General features: G+C 39.4%; 3 protein-coding genes across 5 annotated transcripts; 2 read left to right on the forward strand and 1 right to left on the reverse strand.

Moving 5' to 3' along the window:
• Nucleotides 1–1,135: 1,135 nt before the first annotated feature.
• Nucleotides 1,136–8,620, forward strand: LOC115732815 (nicastrin). The gene is made up of 16 exons (XM_030663572.2): nucleotides 1,136–1,370; nucleotides 1,489–1,605; nucleotides 1,713–1,827; nucleotides 2,749–2,828; nucleotides 2,936–3,012; nucleotides 3,676–3,753; nucleotides 3,894–3,965; nucleotides 4,070–4,143; nucleotides 4,679–4,811; nucleotides 4,946–5,017; nucleotides 5,597–5,716; nucleotides 5,969–6,040; nucleotides 6,579–6,719; nucleotides 7,060–7,144; nucleotides 7,252–7,687; nucleotides 8,152–8,620. The coding sequence occupies exons 1-16, from the start codon at nucleotides 1,307–1,309 to the stop codon at nucleotides 8,414–8,416; spliced, it is 2,001 nt and encodes a 666-aa protein (XP_030519432.1). The 5' UTR covers nucleotides 1,136–1,306; the 3' UTR covers nucleotides 8,417–8,620.
• A 1,081-nt stretch (nucleotides 8,621–9,701) lies between these two features.
• LOC115734105 (biogenesis of lysosome-related organelles complex 1 subunit 2) lies at nucleotides 9,702–10,668 on the reverse strand. The gene is made up of 2 exons (XM_030664694.2): nucleotides 10,510–10,668; nucleotides 9,702–10,358 (listed from the first exon to the last, which is right to left on the reverse strand). The coding sequence occupies exons 1-2, from the start codon at nucleotides 10,585–10,587 to the stop codon at nucleotides 10,095–10,097; spliced, it is 342 nt and encodes a 113-aa protein (XP_030520554.1). The 5' UTR covers nucleotides 10,588–10,668; the 3' UTR covers nucleotides 9,702–10,094.
• A 6,731-nt stretch (nucleotides 10,669–17,399) lies between these two features.
• Nucleotides 17,400–19,420, forward strand: LOC115733969 (centromere protein V). 3 transcript variants are annotated; one of them, XM_030664600.2, is made up of 2 exons: nucleotides 17,400–17,470; nucleotides 18,717–19,420. In XM_030664600.2, exon 2 carries the CDS (start codon nucleotides 18,781–18,783, stop codon nucleotides 19,216–19,218), a length of 438 nt encoding a protein of 145 aa, XP_030520460.1. In that variant the 5' UTR covers nucleotides 17,400–17,470; nucleotides 18,717–18,780; the 3' UTR covers nucleotides 19,219–19,420. The 3 variants fall into 3 exon arrangements, with proteins under 3 accessions (XP_030520460.1, XP_030520515.1, XP_048129579.1); XM_030664655.2 differs by lacking the exon at nucleotides 17,400–17,470 and adding an exon at nucleotides 17,478–17,608; XM_048273622.1 differs by lacking the exon at nucleotides 17,400–17,470 and adding an exon at nucleotides 18,488–18,602.
• The last annotated feature ends 191 nt before the right edge of the window (nucleotides 19,421–19,611 follow it).

Here is a 19,611-nt window from a genome sequence, read left to right on the forward strand (position 1 = left end):
GGGAAAATTTTCGAATAAAAGTTTAAAGTGAGGTTATTTTCTCAAAAGATGGTTGAGAAGTGGAATTCTGTTTCAAATAAAGGTTCGTACTGCCTATGTCAATGGCGATATTTATGTTGAATGAGCTTTGTTTCTCGGTAAAAGAGAAGGAAGGAATTATTTATGCAGTTTGCAATCTTCTTCAATTAAAAAGAGTTGATGCCATTAACAAATTCAATCCGTCACGCCCGTGCCACCTTTAGGAAAAGAGAGTTGCTTGATTTCTTAAGCAAGATTAGGATTGGAGCCACCTTATTTTGCATGATCTCTCCATCTTGAGCTATTTATTTAATATTTGAACTCTTCTTTGTGCTTTCGTTTAATTTAAGACATTCACTATACTTCTCCAAAAAAAAAAAAAAGTTCACTCTTCATTTTTACATCGGATTTTACAATGGAGTGTGCTTACGTAGAGGTATTCATCAAAGTAGTATTGATACCAACACGCGAAACAACACAGCACGCTAACATGTCATTTCTCCAAAAATAGAGAATTCCGATATATTGGGACATGCTATATATTAAATGTATATTTTTTGTGTATACATATATATGTACACATATATGTTCATATATAGGGATAGAGTTTTTTTCTTCTTCCGTTAGACATTCATGATTATGTTTTTTTGGGATGAGTAGGTATATTAATCTTGGAGCAGTTGGATATATGATTCAAGTGTATGTATATATATTTGATATATTTGCATTTTGGCCTATAATTTATTTAAAATGCTTAAAATTGATCCACACGTGTGGAAATGACGTGTCGAAATGTTGGACTCGTGTATCGGTGGCGTGTTTAGAGTGCTAATTACGTGTTGATTGCATATCAAAAAGCGTTGGAGTGTGCAGCACGCGTCCGACACGACACGGAAGCCATTAGAGAGTGTCAAAATGTACGACATGCGTCCGACACGATACGGAAGAATTCGGAAAATGTCGGTGCTTGGAAATGTCAAAAATGTAAATTAGAAGGTAAATCGAGTACTCCATTGAAATAAAATAAAAATTTTAGCTAAGTAGTATAAGGACGATTTTAATTTTGGAGAGTTTAGGGTTACTGTGCAATTAACCAGAATTGCAAGTGGAAGGTCTTTCATGTTTCAATTCAGCTAAAGCATATTCATCAGCATCGTTGCTTCAGAGTCAAAGCACAAATTCGCCGCTGTTCCACCTTGAAATTCTTGAGCGAGCGAGCGAGCGAGAGGGAGAGAGAGCATGGCCTAGGGTTTCTGCCGGACTTCGTCAGTTTCTATTCTCCATCGCCATGGCCGCGAGGCTCCTTTACCTTTTGGCCTTCTTCTTTTTCCATCTCCGTCGCTCTTTCTCCGGTGAATCACTGTTCTCTATCGCATTGTGGTTGACTTTGCTAATCCGCGCGCATTCGCAGCTTCCTTCAGTGTTTATCGGGGGAAATTGACGCTCGATCGTGTTGTTGTTTCGATGCAGAAGGAGAAGCCAGCTCCATGGAGTCGGTGCCTGATCTGCAGAAGCGAATGTACACTGTCCTCGACGGATACCCTTGCGTGAGGCTGCTCAATCTGTCAGGAGAGATAGGGTGTGCTAGTAAGTTCATTTTCGGGGCTTCAACGATTGTGCTGTGACTGTGCCGCGATTGCTTTCGTCAGTTTGTAAAGGTGTTGCGTTGATTGCTTTGTATCGTATGTTTAAAGATCCTGGAAGAGGCAAGGTCGTGGCTCCGATCGTGAGATTCGGCAACTTAACTCAGCTGACTCAGCCCTCGGCGGTTCTGCTATCTGTAGATGAGATCGAGGGGTTCTTCAAGAGGCACGTACAATAACTTCATTTTGTCATCAGTAAGCTTTCCATTAGGTGGGGATGGGGGCAGAAAGTAAATCGATCAGGAATAGATGTTGATTACAGGAATATTTTGAGAATTTCAAGATGCTCAACGGTAACCTCCCTGTAGATAATCAGGCCATTTGGCTTATTATCTATTTGGTTTCTGTTTTTAACTGCATGAATGTTTTTAAAGTTTGAGCTGAAGATGCAACAAGAAGTGCCAGCGCCGTTTCCATCTTTGCATTTCGGCTAACTCATAGCGGTTTGACTTTGATGGCATGGTCTTATAAACTGTCTTACATCAATTCCAATACAATTGCACCAAAATTTAATTGATGGAAAGCCACTCCTATCTCATGTTCATTCAGGGAATCCTGATTCTTATGCTGCCTCTATATGGTAGAATTGCACAGAAAAGAAACTACTACCTCCGTTTGGAAGAGAAAAAACCTTTTTCTCTAAAGTTGCTGCACTGAGGGTGTCGTTAAGTAGATAACCCCAAGGTATGTTGCTAAGGGGGATATGGGAGCATAAAAGCTGAGAAAACGGGAACAATTGACTGAGACTGTCTAGTTGAGTAGCTTCCCATCTCAGTTTGACTCTGATAAGGTTGTCCTGAATAATATATTCTGATGCTTATATGCATAAAATTTATCTTTTATTAGTCGTTTGTCGGAAGTGGAAACCGGAACTGAAGATAAACCTATTTTTCTGTCTCTAGTCCAATTTTGGATCAGGCCACACAATTATACAAAAGGGGACGGATCAGGTCTAAGCACAGAATTGCATACTTATCCATTGAACACATTTATGGTTATTTGTTTTCCCACTATTTGTTTAACTTTAAAATGAAAAATTCGGTGTTTTTCCTCCCTCACCGATGTCATGATATCTTTCTATTTCCAGAGTTTCAAACGATTTGAATTTTGCTCAGAATGTTGGTGGTGTTCTAGTTGAATCAGTATCTTCGTCCCAAGAGATATTGGGTAAAGTGCAACTAATTGTACATCATATATGATCTTTACTTAGATAAGCATATTGAAGGACATTTTACCTAGGTGCTGTTAATGGTGGCATTGTTCATACCTCATAGGGCTCTCTCCGGACCAGAAGTTCCCACAAGCTAAATTCGCACCCTACCAGAATATCAGCTATGAATGGAACCCCCTGGTATGCTATAAATGTAAATTTAGCAAAGATATGCTCTCACTTTACTTTAGATTACCTTTTTAGGTCTTTCCTTAGCGGTTCAGTCCTGCAAGGTTACCATCTAGTTCTCTTAATTTTGTCACTTCATATTATTTTCACTTGTCCTGGCTTTTAATTGAACTTCTTGTAAAGAAAACAGTATCTGGATTGTCAACTTTTGTAAGTGTAAGGTAGTGGGTTTATTATTGAATTTGTTTCAGTTTGTTATCTTTCTACTTGTTTAGTTTGACCAATTCTATTAAAAGCTTAAATTATTTATCATGTGAATCTGCAAAAAAGGAATGCAGTGTGGATGTATCATCCTAATGAATATGAATCAATCGACACAAACCTGTTCATTTTTTATCATAATGCAATAGTGAATTTCGATTTGTCTATCACAACAGTATAATATATTTTTTGATGATACAATGATTTAATAATTAGTGCAACACTTGTTTTACAAGGACAATGGCTCGCTAATATCACTTAAGGTTTTTCATTTTGATAAAGAGTTTTCTTAGTCTAGATTGATATTTGAATGGAAATTAGCCATTGCTCACACTCTGCTGCATTAATTATTTTTCAAAGTTGGGGAACATGTTTTCAAGAGGCTGAAGCATAAGATTTTTTTTGCTTTTTCAGGGATCTGGCATTATGTGGAACTCCTATCAGTTCCCTGTGTTTTTACTTTCTGCAAGTAGCTCACTGAGTGTTCAGGAGGTAAAACACCCCTTGTTTAAATCTGAAGGCAATCCCTCTGCTAGTTACTTATAGAATTCATTCGAATGGGTTTTGGAGCTAAATTTTGGGAAAGATGATTGGTAATCAAAACATGGACATAACCGATTCACTTCATGCAGCTTTCCACCAGTAATGAGAAGCGCGAGAAAGCTTATACTGCACATGTGGCTGAATTTGATCTTGTGATGCAGGTAAAGGAAGCTTTCTTTCCCCTGCATGAGCAGTTCTATCTCTTACTTCCAAGGCTGGAGTTTCTAATTCTGTTTTCTTTTCTTTAATGTTCTGTCTGAGCCAGACAACAAAATCTGGGACTCGTGATTCGCAGTCTTGTTTAGAAGGACGAACTTGTTTACCACTGGGTGGATATAGGTGAGGTTTTCATGTATATTATGTCAGTTGTCTGCTGGTTGTTAATAGGCTTTTCCATCTTTTGCTTAAAAAAGTGCGAATATATGCTACTCCGAGTAGTATATCTCCTACTAAAGCTTCCAATAGTAACCAGATCAGTGGATCTAACTTATGTTACTTGCTTTAATTTTATGATATGTCAAATTTTGTGCTTTTTAAACAACTGATCGATAACATCTGGGCGGAAATGATCACGCTGTAAAGACGATTTTTATCAACGCGTCTACTGTAAGAATATGTTGTTTATCAACTATTCTTATCAGAAGGGATACCCTCATATAACTTCCATTGATATTCAATATGTTGTGACTGTAACAATTTTCTAAGATCTCTTTCCTGTAGTATCTTGTTGAAGTGCTAACTTCAGATCTCGTGGAGGCTTGGAGCATGTTTCCTTTTTGGGTCTCTCATGCAAATACTTGATATCAGTAAAGTTCTACCTTTTTGTTTCCTATTATGGCAGATTTTAATAATATCTTGCAATTATGAAGGGCAGTGTCTGGTCATCTCTCCCGCCTATTAATGCTTCGTACTCAAACCAATCCAAGGGTGTAATTCTAACTGTTGCATCAATGGATTCTGCCTCTTTTTTTCGTGACAAAAGTCTTGGAGCAGAATCCCCTATATCTGTAAGTCTATGCTTCACTGTTCATATCATCGCAGAAAGATCATGGGTCTCACTGCTTATACCCTCGCTAGAAAAAACATCCGCTATTCTGTTTTCTTGGTTTATGTACAAAATTTTGACTGGAGTTTTTTTCAGGGACTGATTGCATTGTTGGCAGCTGTAGATGCACTCTCTCATGTTGATGGATTGGCTAATTCCAGTAGACAGGTGTGCAAATGATAAGAATCTGTCTATAGAGGCTGTTAGACTGTCTATTACTGTCTAGTGCTTATGTGGAATGCCCATAGTTGAACAGAATCCAATGCCTAAATATCCTTCTGATAGCATTATCTTCGCAGTTCTTACTGAACTGTGTGGTATTTCCGTATTACTATTCTTGTTCCCTTTCCGCCTTCCAAGTAAGCCATTGTTTTCTTTAACCTTTGGAGCAATGCGTCTCACCCTTAGATGTGCATAGATGTTCTGGCACTTTGTTTTATGAATACTTGACAGATTTATGTACTAATTCACTTGACAGCTATAAGTGGTGAGTCCATCAACTTTGACAGGTTTTGCCTTGTTGCAATTTGCTTTGGCGTTTTGGTGCTCATGAGGTTCCTTAAAAGCTAACGTAGTAAGACATACATGTGTGCACCCATCCATGCATGCATGCAGGGATGCGTGTGTATTCTCGTGCTTGCCTAGAAATGATGTGCTTACTGTTTCCTATTACATCATTTGCCTTCAGAATTTGCTTGGCACTTTGTTGAATTCTGTACTTTCCTGATATGTCGACACGTAATGCAGCTTGTTTTTCTTTTTTTTACTGGAGAAGCTTGGGGCTACCTTGGTAGCAGGAGATTCTTATATGAGCTTGATTTGCATTCGGACTGTGTCAGTGGACTCAATGAGACATCAATTGAGATGGTAATTTCGTAGTTTTGATATAATGCATTCCCAAGATCATGTACTTGTTAAGTTCACTAATTTATATGGAGTTTTCCTCAGTTATTGGATCTGTTGCCTGAAGTGTCTTAATTTGATATGTGATTATTTCACGTCTTTTTGGTATTTTCTACAAATGTTTCTTTTTCCCCTGGAACATTATTCTTTTATACTGATGTGATACGTTCTCTCTCATTTTATGGTATCGTGGGCTTGACAAATGCTTCTGCTTAGGTCCTGGAAATTGGATCTGTTGGAAAAGGAGCTGGTCAAGGAGCAAAGAAATTTTTCACTCATACAGCTGGGGTGAGAGCTTATTCCATTCTAAATTCAAATTATATGTATTAACATCTGTTTTGTTGTGTCAGTTAAAGTGCATTGGACATTTTATTTGTTTCCAGTAGCGTGTGATTGTTTTTGTTGGATTAGATACTCGTCACATGATGTATTGCAGTCTAAAATGCCATGTTGTATCCGGACTCATGTTGCCCTTCCTTTTCAATTTTTTTCCAGTAGAACTTTATTGTATATGTATTAATTTCTTAAGTGACATGTTATTTGTGAATGTGGTATGACTCATGTAAAAATATCCTCTCAAGCTGTATAGCCAGGAGTAAGTCCTTTTGTTGGCAACTGAAACCATTTCGTATGCATGGCAAATCGTATTTTAGTTGAACAATGACCCCGATCCACATGTGGCAAAAGAGGAATATCATGTGAACAATGGTCCAATTACAGCAAGTGTGTATATTGATTTACAGATGTCGTTTGCTAAACCACCTCAATGCTTGTCTGGCTTTGTTGACCTGCTTTTAGTCATAATAGTCGGTGTTTGTGAGTGCAGGCTTCATCCGTCATCAATGAGACACTGAATGCCTTAAAACAAGCTGGAGATTCCCTCCTTTCTGATGAAATCACAATATCCTCGGCAAGTACTGCAAATCCAGGGATACCTCCATCATCTCTTATGGCATTTCTTGGAAAGGTTTGTGAAGTAATTTCATGCAACTCTGTAAGCTTGAAATCATTAATGTGCATTTCATTTCTCCTTAAAATTCCTGTGTACAACCAGTATTTGGTGGGAGCTGCCTTCTCAATGGGACATTGGTTGCCTCTTCTAGATGACTACATATTTTTACACAGTTATTAGAGACTTGATGAGGTTAAACTGGTCCATATAGCAGAGAAAAAGAAACATTTGAGAGGAGAAAGAAAATTCTAGTGACTGTTATATTGGAGGAATGAAAGTGACTAAAACTAAGTACCGGGGAAATTTTTTGATTCAGCAATTTGAATACATATTTGTTTTCCTTTTCCTTGAGCAGAACTCTCAGACATCTGGGGTTATTCTAGAAGATTTTGATACTGCCTTCACCAGCAACTTCTACCATAGTCACCTTGATGATTTGTGTAAGTTGACCCTGAATCTTTCTGAGTTTGTTCCATCTTACATATTTATTGCGAGTCCTATCGAGCATCCACATATCTCTGGTTAGCTAACTCGTGCTTTAATGCAGCAAATATAAATGTTTCTGCTGTAGCAGATGTCGCTACAATAGTTGCCCGTGCCCTTTTCGTTCTAGCTAATGATGAAAAAAACTTGAGCAATTCAGCACTGGGCACAGTCAAGGTGAATGAATCGCTTGTGCAAGAACTTATGGGATGTCTGCTGAGTTGCGAACCGGGTCTATCCTGTGCTTTGGTGAAGAGTTACATCTCACCTAGCACTACCTGCCCAAGCCACTATCCAGGTGTTCTGCTTGGAGAACCCACGCCTTATGCTGGTTACGTGGATGATACCTCTAGGTTCATGTGGAATTTTCTCGCCGACAAAACTTCTATTTGGAAACAGAATGTTAGCTCAGCTTGTTCACAGAATTGTACTCATGAAGGTGAAGTTTGCATCAGAGCAGAAACTGATCAGAAAGGAGATTGTGTCATCTCTACGACCAGGTAACTTGCTAGTAGGATGGTGATTAAATACTAGTATTTAAAGGCAGGCCATTTACTTCGTTAGATGTGAAAATTGGACCAGGCCACATAATATGCATCTTCTAGAACATGAAACAATCCTAGCTTACTGTCCTGAAGATGTGGAAATATTTTGGCTAGGTAAAAGAACTGGAGACACGAATGCACCTATGTTTACCCTTATTGCTTCATTTGCTCCTCCCTGATCAGTGCCACATACATGTATGGAAAAGGACCTACCTTGCACTTCATGCGTGCCTATTTTCATTGGGTCTCTCTAGTTATGATGCTCCTTAATAATAATGATAGCCAAAGCTTGTTAAGAACCTTTCTGTTACTAAAACTTGTGAGCAGTGGTGAGGCCACTATTTAATGTTTCTCTTGTATTTAATGTGCATTGATATTCTTTGCCTAGATTTTTATGTCTTTAAGTTTATGGATGTCAGGTATGTTCCAGCGTATTCAACCCGTTTGAAGTTTGAATCTGGATCTTGGAAAGTGCTCCCTCCAAATTCTTCTGATCCCATGGGAATGGTGGACCCAGTTTGGACGGAGAGTAACTGGGATGCAATCGGTCTTCGTGTATATACCGTCCAGGACTCGACTTATGACCATTTTGTTCTGTTGGGAGGCATTTCCATTACGGTTCTATCCTACGTCGCCATAGTAACTACGAGAACCTTTATCACGAAAGCCTTGAAGCGGGACTGAAGATTCGAGTCTGTTAAAAGTGTTCGGGTGTGACACCAACGGTGGATGATTTACGGGTTGAACTAATTGGTGAGGGTGTCGCATAAGTGTGTTGGGGATCTCTCTCTGCTGCAAATATAGGCACGTAATTTAGGCCAGCGTATTCGATAAATTGAATCTTCTACTCGTGCATGTGAGAACCCGTACCATTATTTTCTTGGATAACTTAAATTCGGGGACTCTTATCACGAAGGAATAATTGGTGGCCCAAAGAATTCTACTTGCTTTATATATTACATAGATCATTGATTCAGCATTGTCTAAGATAAAAAATAAATAAATAAATAAATAAAAGTCAACTCTTTTCCAATAAAAGTTTCAAATAATTTCATCGATTCAGCATTGGCGAAGATTAAAAAAAAAAGAAGAGTGGCTCTTTTTCCAGTAAAGGCTTCAAATAATTTCATTGACATGAGTGCTCTCTATCAAAGAAAAAATTTTAATTGGTCTATTGAAACCGTTCTGTATTGAATTAACATAATAGTAGAAAAAAAATCATGCTACATTTAAACTTTAGTCGATTTAGCTATCCTTAGATCTTAAGTTAGCTTTTCGCCCTGTAAAGCATGTGATTTAGGATTTAGAAAATCAATTCCATACTGGCTTGAACTTAACATCTTGTCTAATAAATTTTTGTGCAATTTTTATTATTTATTATAATATAATAGATAAATGTATCGACAAGAAAAATAAAAATCCTCACCAGATAAAATATACTAAAAGAAAAAGTGATTGACGATACATTTCCTACCTTGCTAAAAAATCGATCCTTATTTACCAACCACACATTGCTTGATCAAATCCAATTCTCTCTCGATATTGATATCAACATCAACATCATATTTATTCTAAACTAGTTGGGGTCGGCGGTCAATGAACCCAAAAATAAATAAAATAAAAGCAAGACCGGTTGACGGAAAAAATAATTATATAAATATATATAAGAAAAAATGACCAAAAAAGACAGTCTGAAATATAAGAATTCTACCCTTCCACAATGCTAATAGCTTCCCTCCACTCCGTCTTAAGATAAACCGTACACTAATCTATTTCCACTTCATTAAATCTTGCTTTACTACTTTTCCCAAGTAAGTTTCAGCCGATCTCTTATTTCACTACTTTCTCCCTAATTCTCTCTCAATATGTTCCTAAAAAAAAAAAAAATTCCAATTCAAGCGGATTCCTCCCCCAACTAACGAAGGCTCGTGATCTTGGCGGAATTGCCACTTGTGAAATTGAGCACGAGTTTGCAAAGAGTGAGATCATTGGATTTGCTTCAGTATCCGAAAACAAACTATGAAGAGCAAACAAAACTTCGACATTTCAGATACATGGGCTCGTCCATCATACCTCGAAATCAAGGATGCAGAGAGGAGGCTGGCGAGATCCATACCCTGTGACAGCTTCGCCCCCGTTGACCCGATTTTTCGTTATAAAAACAAAGGCACGAAGTGGGGCCCTTTTTTCAGAATCGGAGCAGACGAGGCTTCCGGCCGGCGAACTTCCTCGAGTCCTTAAGATTGAATTTATGAGTGGTTTGCCATACGACGAGACATTTACAATGAAACGATTTTTACGACGCTCGAACAGTAACTGCGAACTAGAAAAGCGGAGGGATTGGGAGGAGCGAAGAAGCCCTTCACTGAGGCGTGCGGCACGCTGAATGCACTTTGGATTCCAAGAGGGACACGTGCTTGTCGAGCATGGAGATCACGGATTCGAAGTGCGTCACTTGGCCTTCGATCGCGTCGATCTGCCGCACGTACTCCTCGAAGCTCCCGCTCTTGGTCTTCAGCTGCTCCACGAACACTCTCAATCCCGAAGCCACGTCGCCGAACCCCCGGTACTCCTCGGCCACTCTCAGGTTCATCTTCTCCAGCAGCTCCAGATGATCATTCGCGCCCTGAAAGCGCCCGATCGGCGCAAGGCATCCATTTCCAACCGTCAGATCGGGAGAACAACACCGGTCGCGGAATCTCAAGGGCGGATTCATTGCATACAGAGCAGAAACCACGAGGAATTTGAGATGAGAATGAGGAGAGGGATTGAAGCACCTGGAGCTCGGATTTGACCATCGTGGATAGATTGAGGAAGAGATCGTTGAGCGACTCGGCGAGCTCGTCTCGCTCCATCGCTACTATCCGCCTTCTTCGTCTTTTGCTTTGGATCGTCCAACCCCCTGGAAAACCGAAAGCTCCTGGTTATCCGAGGGAGATACCGCAGCAACGTACCAAAGCTATTTTGGTACAATTAGAGGCCCAGCCCACACATATTCTTCAGGCCCATCAAATAGGAGGGTCGGGTCGGGCTTGATTCGAGTTGAAAATTGTCAAATCTAAATTGACCAATTTGTATCTAATACAATTTTACCGCCACAAACCCGACTCCAACCAAATGCAAACCATCAATTAATGAAAGATGGAATGAAAAGTATAAAATTGAATCCGAAGCATTTTTTTCTCTTAATGAATTTGTTCTTTAGATAGGACTCTATGTACGGTTAGGGTGCTATAAAGTCATCTACACCAATAGATATCGAACCAAGTAGCAATACCATGGGAATCTAATGTCTCAATTATTGTTACCGCATCGACTCTTAACTATTATTAGTAAACGAATATGAATTACTATACCCAAAAATAATTGAAAGTGGACAATATAAAAATAGAGAAGGATAGGTCAGGATTATCATGGCCAAAGTTTTGCATGAAGAGAGAATAAATCTTTTGCGCGAGACATGATTTCTAGGACTGAACAATTTCTCCGACTAAGTGAAAGCAATTGCTCAAGAAATCCACTAATGAACACCTATGGTATAGGATTAGAACAATTTCTCCTCTGCCCTACATTGCAATAAAGGGACTTTTAAATCGATTCGGGAAGGAGATAAGGAACTGGGAAAAGACAAAACAAAGTGAGGAAAAATAAGAGGAAGTGGCATAGACATAGACCTAACCTACGCTTGCACTGGTTGTATGTAAAACTTCACATTGAACAATTGATACAATTACATCCTAATGTTAACATTCTTTACTATGTCTCAAGTACACGTAACTCTTGCTTGAGCAAACTTATTTGACGTAGAAAATTACCGATGGACTTTACTATGTCTCAAAGTACACCGGGAATTCCGTTGGACTTATATGAAAGGCTGAGAGCCCCGATTGGAAATCTGTTCTTCGGAGGGGAAGCCGTGAGCATGGACCACCAGGGACCAGTGCAAGGGGGCGTAGTCGGCCGGAGTGATGACGGCCGAAGATTTGTCAGGGATTGCTATTGAAGATCTCAAGGATGTGAGCATCGGCATGCCACCCCCATAAAAATCTATTTACCTTTACTAAATTAATCCTCTTGGACAAGGGATAATTTGCAAATTCAAGCAGTGACTTGCTTTAAAAAAATTTGATCTCTTACCTGTGTCTCCTATTGTTTTGATTCGTTACAATGCATTGCCCGTTGCTCATGTACACCCGGAATAGATTGGTGCAAATTACGAACCCTTTTCATGAAAGTTTGGTAAAATAGTTGGTAACAACGAATAATCTCAATGTCAATCAAGACTACAAAGCTTTTCAAAGTCTACCAAATGGCAATGGAAAAGATGAAGTCTTAGATGTATGTGGACTTACAAGCGATACCAACAAGAATTCAGTTCGGCGGCCTTCCCTTGACCCGCTTGATCGGTTGGTCGAATTTCTAATATCTGGTAATATTTATAAAAAATAACAATATTCTCATATAACAAAATAGGATAAAGGAATACTATTTTTTTTCATTGGAACAGCTGAAACGCATGGATTCAAAGCACTTATTGGGGATAAGTACATTAGGAGTATCATAACTTGTGTACAGCATTCACTTAAGTGTCATAACTTTTTCTTTGCTCACTTGAGTGTTACAAATTTGAAAAAATGATCACTTAAGTGTCATCGCCAATTTGCCCTCCGAAAATCCTATGTGGATGCCGGAAAATCTGACGTGGTATCGCCGGAGCAATTTTTTTTAAAATTTTTAATATACATGTGGATTATTATTTTATTATTTTAGTTATTTTAATTTTTTTTTGTTTTTTTTATTTCCCCCTCTTGGCCGGCGAGGGTCACCATGAGAGCCCTTGCGGCCCGGGGCGAAGGCCGCCTCGCCCATGGTCGGTGGGGCATTGAGGGCCCTCGCCCGTGGCCGCCGGAGCCGCGACGGTTGTGGCCTAGGGCTGTCTCAACCCCCGTGGCCGAGGGTTAGGCGGCCCTCGCCCCCGGGCTAGTTGACAAGGGCCCTCATCGGCCATGGGAAATTCAAGCAATTTTTTTTCTAGAAAATTTTTAAATAATTAAAATAAAATAAAAAATAAAAAATTCCATACAATATTTTAAAAAAATTGTAAAAAAATTCATGTGTCATTGAAAAATAAATAAAATAATAATAAAAAGTATACATAATACAAATTTTCAAAATCGGCACTCAAGTAAGCGATTTTGCTCCGATGTGACACCCAAATAAACTAAAAATGACACTCAAGTGAGCATCGTATAAAAGTTATGGCACTTTCGATGTGCTTATTCCGAACTCGTTATATACCTAAGAATGAGAAAGTTCAAAGAATGCAAAAAAGTAACAATTGAAAAGCTTTCAGTTATGGATTGTATTGTCATTCACAAATATACCTATAATCAGTCTACTTGACGAGAGATGTTCCGGAAAGAAGACCGACCTCATCGATCATCGGAAGAAGTCTGGTTGACAAAGAAGGGCTTGATTACCCCAGGAAAATAAACGATAATTTCGAATTTTGTCCAATAGAAGATAACTGAAGGGGAAAAAGGAGGAAAATAACCTAAATTTATATGTCCCATGCATCATTCGTGCATGTGCCATGCATGTATTGCAGTTAGGGGTATCGAAACGAAGCAATATACACAAACCAAAATACGAACCGACCCAAATAAGACCAGAATTTTCTGAGTGCTTGTGGATAGATTTACGTGTATGCATAGCTAAGCGCGAGGATGGGCCAAGCCGATGTGATTACCAACCAAAGGGCAAAAATCACATAGTCCTATGGTCGGGGACACAGCAAGCCCCGGTAAGAGTGATAGGTTGCACTCGCCGAGGAACTCGGCCACGAAGCAAGGTATGGGTGGTGCCAGCAACATCACCTTTTGAATCTTACAAAGGTTGTAGTAGCTCCGTGGTAGAGCGGTCGGTGCATACTTACCAGTCTTATTAGAATCTTCACATCCAGTTTGTGACCCTTTGGCTCTTTGATTTTGACGTTTGCTTTTTGTTCGGCTCATGTCTGCACTCCCTCCCCTTTATCCAGCGATTTTGATTTGTATAGGCTTGTTGTCAAATGTCTCTTCTATTACGAAGACCACTTGATCATGAAGCTTGTCCAACAATCAACGAGTTGATCATACCCTTCTATGAACCATACGAGCACGTCCTTTTTCAGGCAATCCTTTGCTTTGATCGCTAAGAAACACAAAAGAAAAGAAGAAGGGTCAATCGACAAAAGAAATGAGAGAGAATTTATAAGATATGATCTATTTGTATCTAACCTATCAATTCATCTTGAAAATAAAAAGAGAAATCCTTTATTCTGAAATGTTTTGATATACGCTATGAATCTATTATTTTATTTCGATTTGCTACTTTTACTTGTTTTTTACTGAATTTTTTTTTGTTGAAGTTTTTTACTGAATTGAGTTGAGAGAATTTTCAGACGTATAAATTATTTTTATGCGCACAAAAAAAGTTTCATTTTATGGATGTTCCATATACATCTACTTTGGCTCAAATGAACATTCTGGAAAAACTTTATTAAGCTATGCTATGCTGAAGAAAGAAAGAGAATTCTCAAATTTTTTTACCTGCCGCTAGAAAAAAATTTCTTCTTCAGTTCAAGTTCATTTCAAAATAATACAATCGGTACACGCAAGAAATAGGCCAATTCGGCGGCTTTTTGCTTAATTTCACGTGGAGTCAAATTGGGCAAAGCTTTAGTAAAAACAAAAACTAGTCCCCGGACTCACGAAACTCTAATTGGTAGAAGTAAGACAGGCTCCGACATCTTATTCGAGCTGATAATAGTTTAGCGGCGACTTATAAATCTAACATTAAAATCAAATGAGAGATCAAGTTGCGATTAGGAAGAGTTACAAGGGATGGAGCTGTCCCTTAGAATACTCCTCTATAAAATGAACAACTCTTCTTTTGAATATGGTTATCCTGCAGAAACTTCAGAGCTTTGCAGCACCCGCAATCGCTTGACGGTGGATTCAAACATGCTGCGAACCAACAACTCTAAATTGGGATTTTCCTTTCACAGATATACTTAAATAGAACTATCGTTATGTTTGTAAAGACAAAAAAAAAAAAAGCAAAAGGTAGCATAATCTTTATTTATTTAAGAAATTGATCGATATGAAATAATATTCTAAAATACTGGCAATAGTGCAATTATGAAAACTTCTGAATAGTACCAAGGACTTATTTGACTTTGTTATGAAAATTTAATGGATTAGATTGAATAAGATTCAAGTTGAGAGGCTAGATTGAATATTTACAAATAGTTTTAAGAACCACGGTACGACCTCATTTAAACGTACAATGTCGAAAACTCACATTCCATTACTTCGATCGGCTTTTTTATTTTTATTTGCTGTTGTTGATTTTCTTCAGCGCCGCCTGCATAGTCGCTTGCTTGCCGGAAATTCACAACGCAACGACGAAAGTTGCTTCCTTTGAAGCTGACCCAAGACGCGTCTCTAAATCAGGTTTGAACAAACATGAAAATATGATCATCTGGACTTCCACCAATCCCGTCTCAGCCTTGATTCTTTACTTTTGAATCTGATGCCAGGCAAGTGCGCGAGCATTGAAACGTGGGGGGAGCAGCAAATTCAAAGACGCAAGCGTGAAGTCAACCTACGTTTTAGGGGAAGAAACAAAAGGTCGCGATTAGGGTTTGGGTTGATCTTGTCCTGGAGCTTTCAATAATTCAGTTGTATTGTTTATGGTTCAGTTGTCGAAATGTGTATCTAGTAAAGCAACCGCATAGAGATGGCAACATAGTTGGCCAAATCGGTTTTCGTTTTCCTGTATTTTAATCAAGTTTTAAATACAATTGACATCGGAAAACTTTTAAAAAAAAAAATTACGTTTTGGCAAAAGGGACACGGATATGCCGGTGGGACTCGAAGTTCGGGCGTCGAGGATTTGGGCGAGACTCAGGAAACGGGACTCGGCATTAGGGCTCTCGATAGGTTTGTTAACTCCAACCTCCCGCCTTTGCCCATGGGGAACCTCGGTCTGGCCTTTAAGGTCTCATGTCTCAGTTTGGTGGACTTGGTTCTAGGTGACCTTCTAAGCCTCTCTAGTCATCGAGGTGTCACGATCGAGTTCTATTGTGGTTGCCGTGGATCTAGTCATAGACTCAAGCTCCGGGGACTAGGGTCACAGTGGAAAGTTCCAGAACCAAGTGTAGGTTCTAAGGACCCAGTCGTAGTTCCGAGCTTTGTGGGCGTGGGTCATAGTGCAAGGTCCCATGGGTCGCAATGCAAGGTTCCGGATCTAAATGTAAGTCCCGAATATAGGAAGATGACCCCAGTCGAGGCTCCTTAGGCTTGAGGATATGTTGTCTACTCATTCCTACCTAGGCTTTGGGCAACCGAGTTCAAGAGCTAGGGGTATGGGTCGGGGCGTCGAGTTCTCAATATTGAGTATCCAGGTCCCGAGCACCAAGGTCGATGTTCAGCACTAGGGACCCGAGTTGAAGCACTAGGAGTCTCTCGTCCGGCCTCCCGGGTCTAGGTCTCGACTCTTGACCCTGCGAGACCCGATTTCCACGATCTAGCTCCTAGCGGGGCCATCGAAGACTAGTTTGCGCCGACGAGGCTAATTACGGCGATGGTAGAGGTTGCAATGGATTTCGAAAAGAATGAACTTTGGCTTTCCAATTGAAAATAATTTCATTTGCTGACCCTTCTGGAACGGTGCTAAGGAAAATGCTTTCCCAAAGCTTTTTCTTTTCTTTTACGCGACAATGGAAGAGAGATGTTCGGTCAGAGGGACGAACCAATTCAAATCAGACTTTACTTCTTGACCCACTTCGCAGCCTCTATGTCTCTGTTCTCTTTTCATTTCCCCTCAAGTTTCACATTTGACTAAGCTGCTTAGATCAGGAAGATAATCGATTTCTTAATACGAAATAGACAAACCAAGGATGTGGCGATCTAATAAAGCTATGACTATGATATATGCAGTGGTTGAATACCGGAACAACATGAAAAAAAAAGAAAAAAAAAGTACAATCCCATTCAATAAATACAACAACATGCTTTCTGTTGTGAAAAGAAAATGTTACATGGCTTTATACCTCTTTTAACGTTAGATCTATATTTTTTTAGTTGATTTAGTAAAAATAGAGTAATAATGAAAACTTGTCAATAGTAACAAAAGACTTACTTGATTTTGGTATAAGAACTTGATGAATTAGATCAAACAAATTAAAAGTTTAGAAACTAGATTGTGACATTTAGGAATTATTCAAAGACTTCATTGAACGAATTAAAAGTCAAGAATGATATTACACGTTAGGTCAAAGTTTACGGACTCGTTTTTCATTTAACTGAAAAATCATGATGATAATTGCAAATATTTTGTTGATGAGTGTCCAAAAGCACCAATTAAGCAACTAATCAAGGAAGTTTTACAGTCTCCAACTAATTGATTGCCCTCGTGTCATGCACCCGTAATCAGTGCATCAAGATCGAATTGTTCCGGATGAATTATAATTAACCAGTGTTTCAAGACAATCAGCACGACTTTAAGTACGATTTATATAAGAATAGACGGCGAGGGTATTATGGGTATCTCACCGTCGTTCTTCTATTTATTAACTTTTATCAACAAGCGAGAATTATATTCATACTTCGCTTCCGGCTCCTAGCGAGGGTTGTTCTCTGCCCTGGCTGCTCCTGCACTCACTTCACCTCGTCAGCTGTTCAACTCTCAAAGGTAAAGAAAAAACATGATCTTTCTCATCTCATCCGTCCTCTCTTGCCTTATTTACGAAACCCATGTGCTATATTGCATCGCAGATCATTTTGCTTGTTGCTTGCTTAGGCAGAGTCGATTCCCCTGCTACTTGAGGGTGTATAATGGGGTGCTCATTTTGACCCAGCTCATACTTTCTTGTTCTTCTTTTTTCCCCTTTGAGTTCTTCAACTTGGCAATTTATGGATTCGTGCATCTGTATTTGATTGGGATTATTGTATGATATGCCCATTGATAAAAGCATCATGTGCCTTAATGGGTAGAATCAGTTTCTTACCGAGATGGCCTCAAGAGATGCTCCTCGTTTACTGTTTCCCCCATTCCTAGTAAGTGAGAAGGAGGATGTGGTGAAGGCAATCGGTTTCTTAGTAATCAAAGAGTCCTTGAAAGTTAGCTCGAGTTCATGGAGTAGAAGTTGAGGGTAGATGAATCATATCTGAGTGAGACCGACCGATTTCAATGCATGCATGGATGTGAATTCAAAGCTTCAGTTCGCCCTCAAGTTTTTCCTCACCATTACCTATACAATTGGAAACTACAACAGAATGTATAGGTACTTAGGCTATTGTTGTTCTAAAATTAGGAAATCTGCTATGTGCATACCGGAGCGGTAGTGTTGCAGTCTATCTCAACACCGAGAAATTACAATTATCAAGCAGACCTATGCATTTTGAGTTCTTCGGCCCTCACAATTTTTGTAGACATTTGCTTCCACTTATATTTGCATTTGATCACACTGTTACTGCTGTCCACTTTAGTCTTTCCATGACAAAGCTTCAGATTAGGAGGTGACTCATTTATTATGGTTTAGCCTAGCCTAACAGTCTGCAACCATTCACTGAAATCCTTTTCTCTAAGGCAAAAGCATGAACTACACTTAACACTTCCCTTTGATTGGTGGAACAAGTGCATAATGCGTTTTCCTCTTGAATGTGTTTCTTGAGTTCTATGAGTTAGGAAAGGAAATGAATTGCGTAGCTGTGTAAACGTGCAAAAGTTTCTTGATGTTTTTGAGACGAGGCTTTACTAGACGGTCGCTGGGCTCTTAACACAGCTATATCATGTGAAGACTGTCTTTGCATATGCCAAAATGGTTCTTCTCCATGTACCCTCGTTTTATCTCTTGTTTCTGTAATGAGATACTACATCCTTTCCAACTGGGCATTCATAAATCAACTCCTAACTTATCACGATATACTGACTGCAGTGAAGACCGACCTAGATCCTTGCATCTGGCCTTCGCACCTCTGGTGAGTTAGAACGGTGCTGTTATGGAATCTGAGCTGCTACTTCATACCGGTGGATGCCATTGCAGGAGAGTAAGGTGGGAAGTCGAAGCGCCAACTAGCGTAGTTGCTTGGGAATGCAACTGTTCAGATTGCTCCATGAGAGGCAATATCCACTTCATTGTTCCTTCTGAAAAATTCAAACTTCTGGGAAATTCAGACCAATACCTTACAACCTACACTTTCGGCACTCACACGGCAAAGCATACTTTTTGCAAAGTTTGCGGTATTACATCATTTTACATGCCAAGATCAAATCCAGATGGAATCGCCGTTACTTATAGGTGCGTGGACCCTGGTACTCTGGCTCACGTCAAGATCAAGCAATATGATGGGAAGAACTGGGAAAGCTCATATGATGCGTCTGGCGTTTCTTCATGTTCTAAAGTGGATACAGAAAAGGCAAAACTTGGTTCCAGCTGAAAATTGTTCTGATGCTGCTAATGTCAAGTATATGCTCCGTAGCTCTGAGTAGTCTGTGCTTTTTTAACACGGCCATGAGGTTCCCAAAGTGTACTATTGTGTAATACTATGGTTGGATCAGTGAATCAATAATGGGAGGCCGTTGAGGTGATACTTCATAATTTCCTTAGGAACAAGATACTTGACAAGGTATTTCATGGAAGTCTATTTTCCCTTCCAAATGGTTGAGGCATCCAAGCCCACTTGAAACTGAGATATTGGTGCAAGTTCTTTCTACATATTTACTTGAGTAACTGCAGTTCTCAAAACTGTGGCATATCTCGCCAGATGTAACAACCAACTTGCAATGTCTCTGCATGCAAACATTATGAAGGGTAGAAAATGAGACTACTA

This window comes from Rhodamnia argentea, chromosome 2 (genome assembly GCF_020921035.1).
Source record: "Rhodamnia argentea isolate NSW1041297 chromosome 2, ASM2092103v1, whole genome shotgun sequence".
Lineage (NCBI taxonomy): Eukaryota > Viridiplantae > Streptophyta > Magnoliopsida > Myrtales > Myrtaceae > Rhodamnia > Rhodamnia argentea.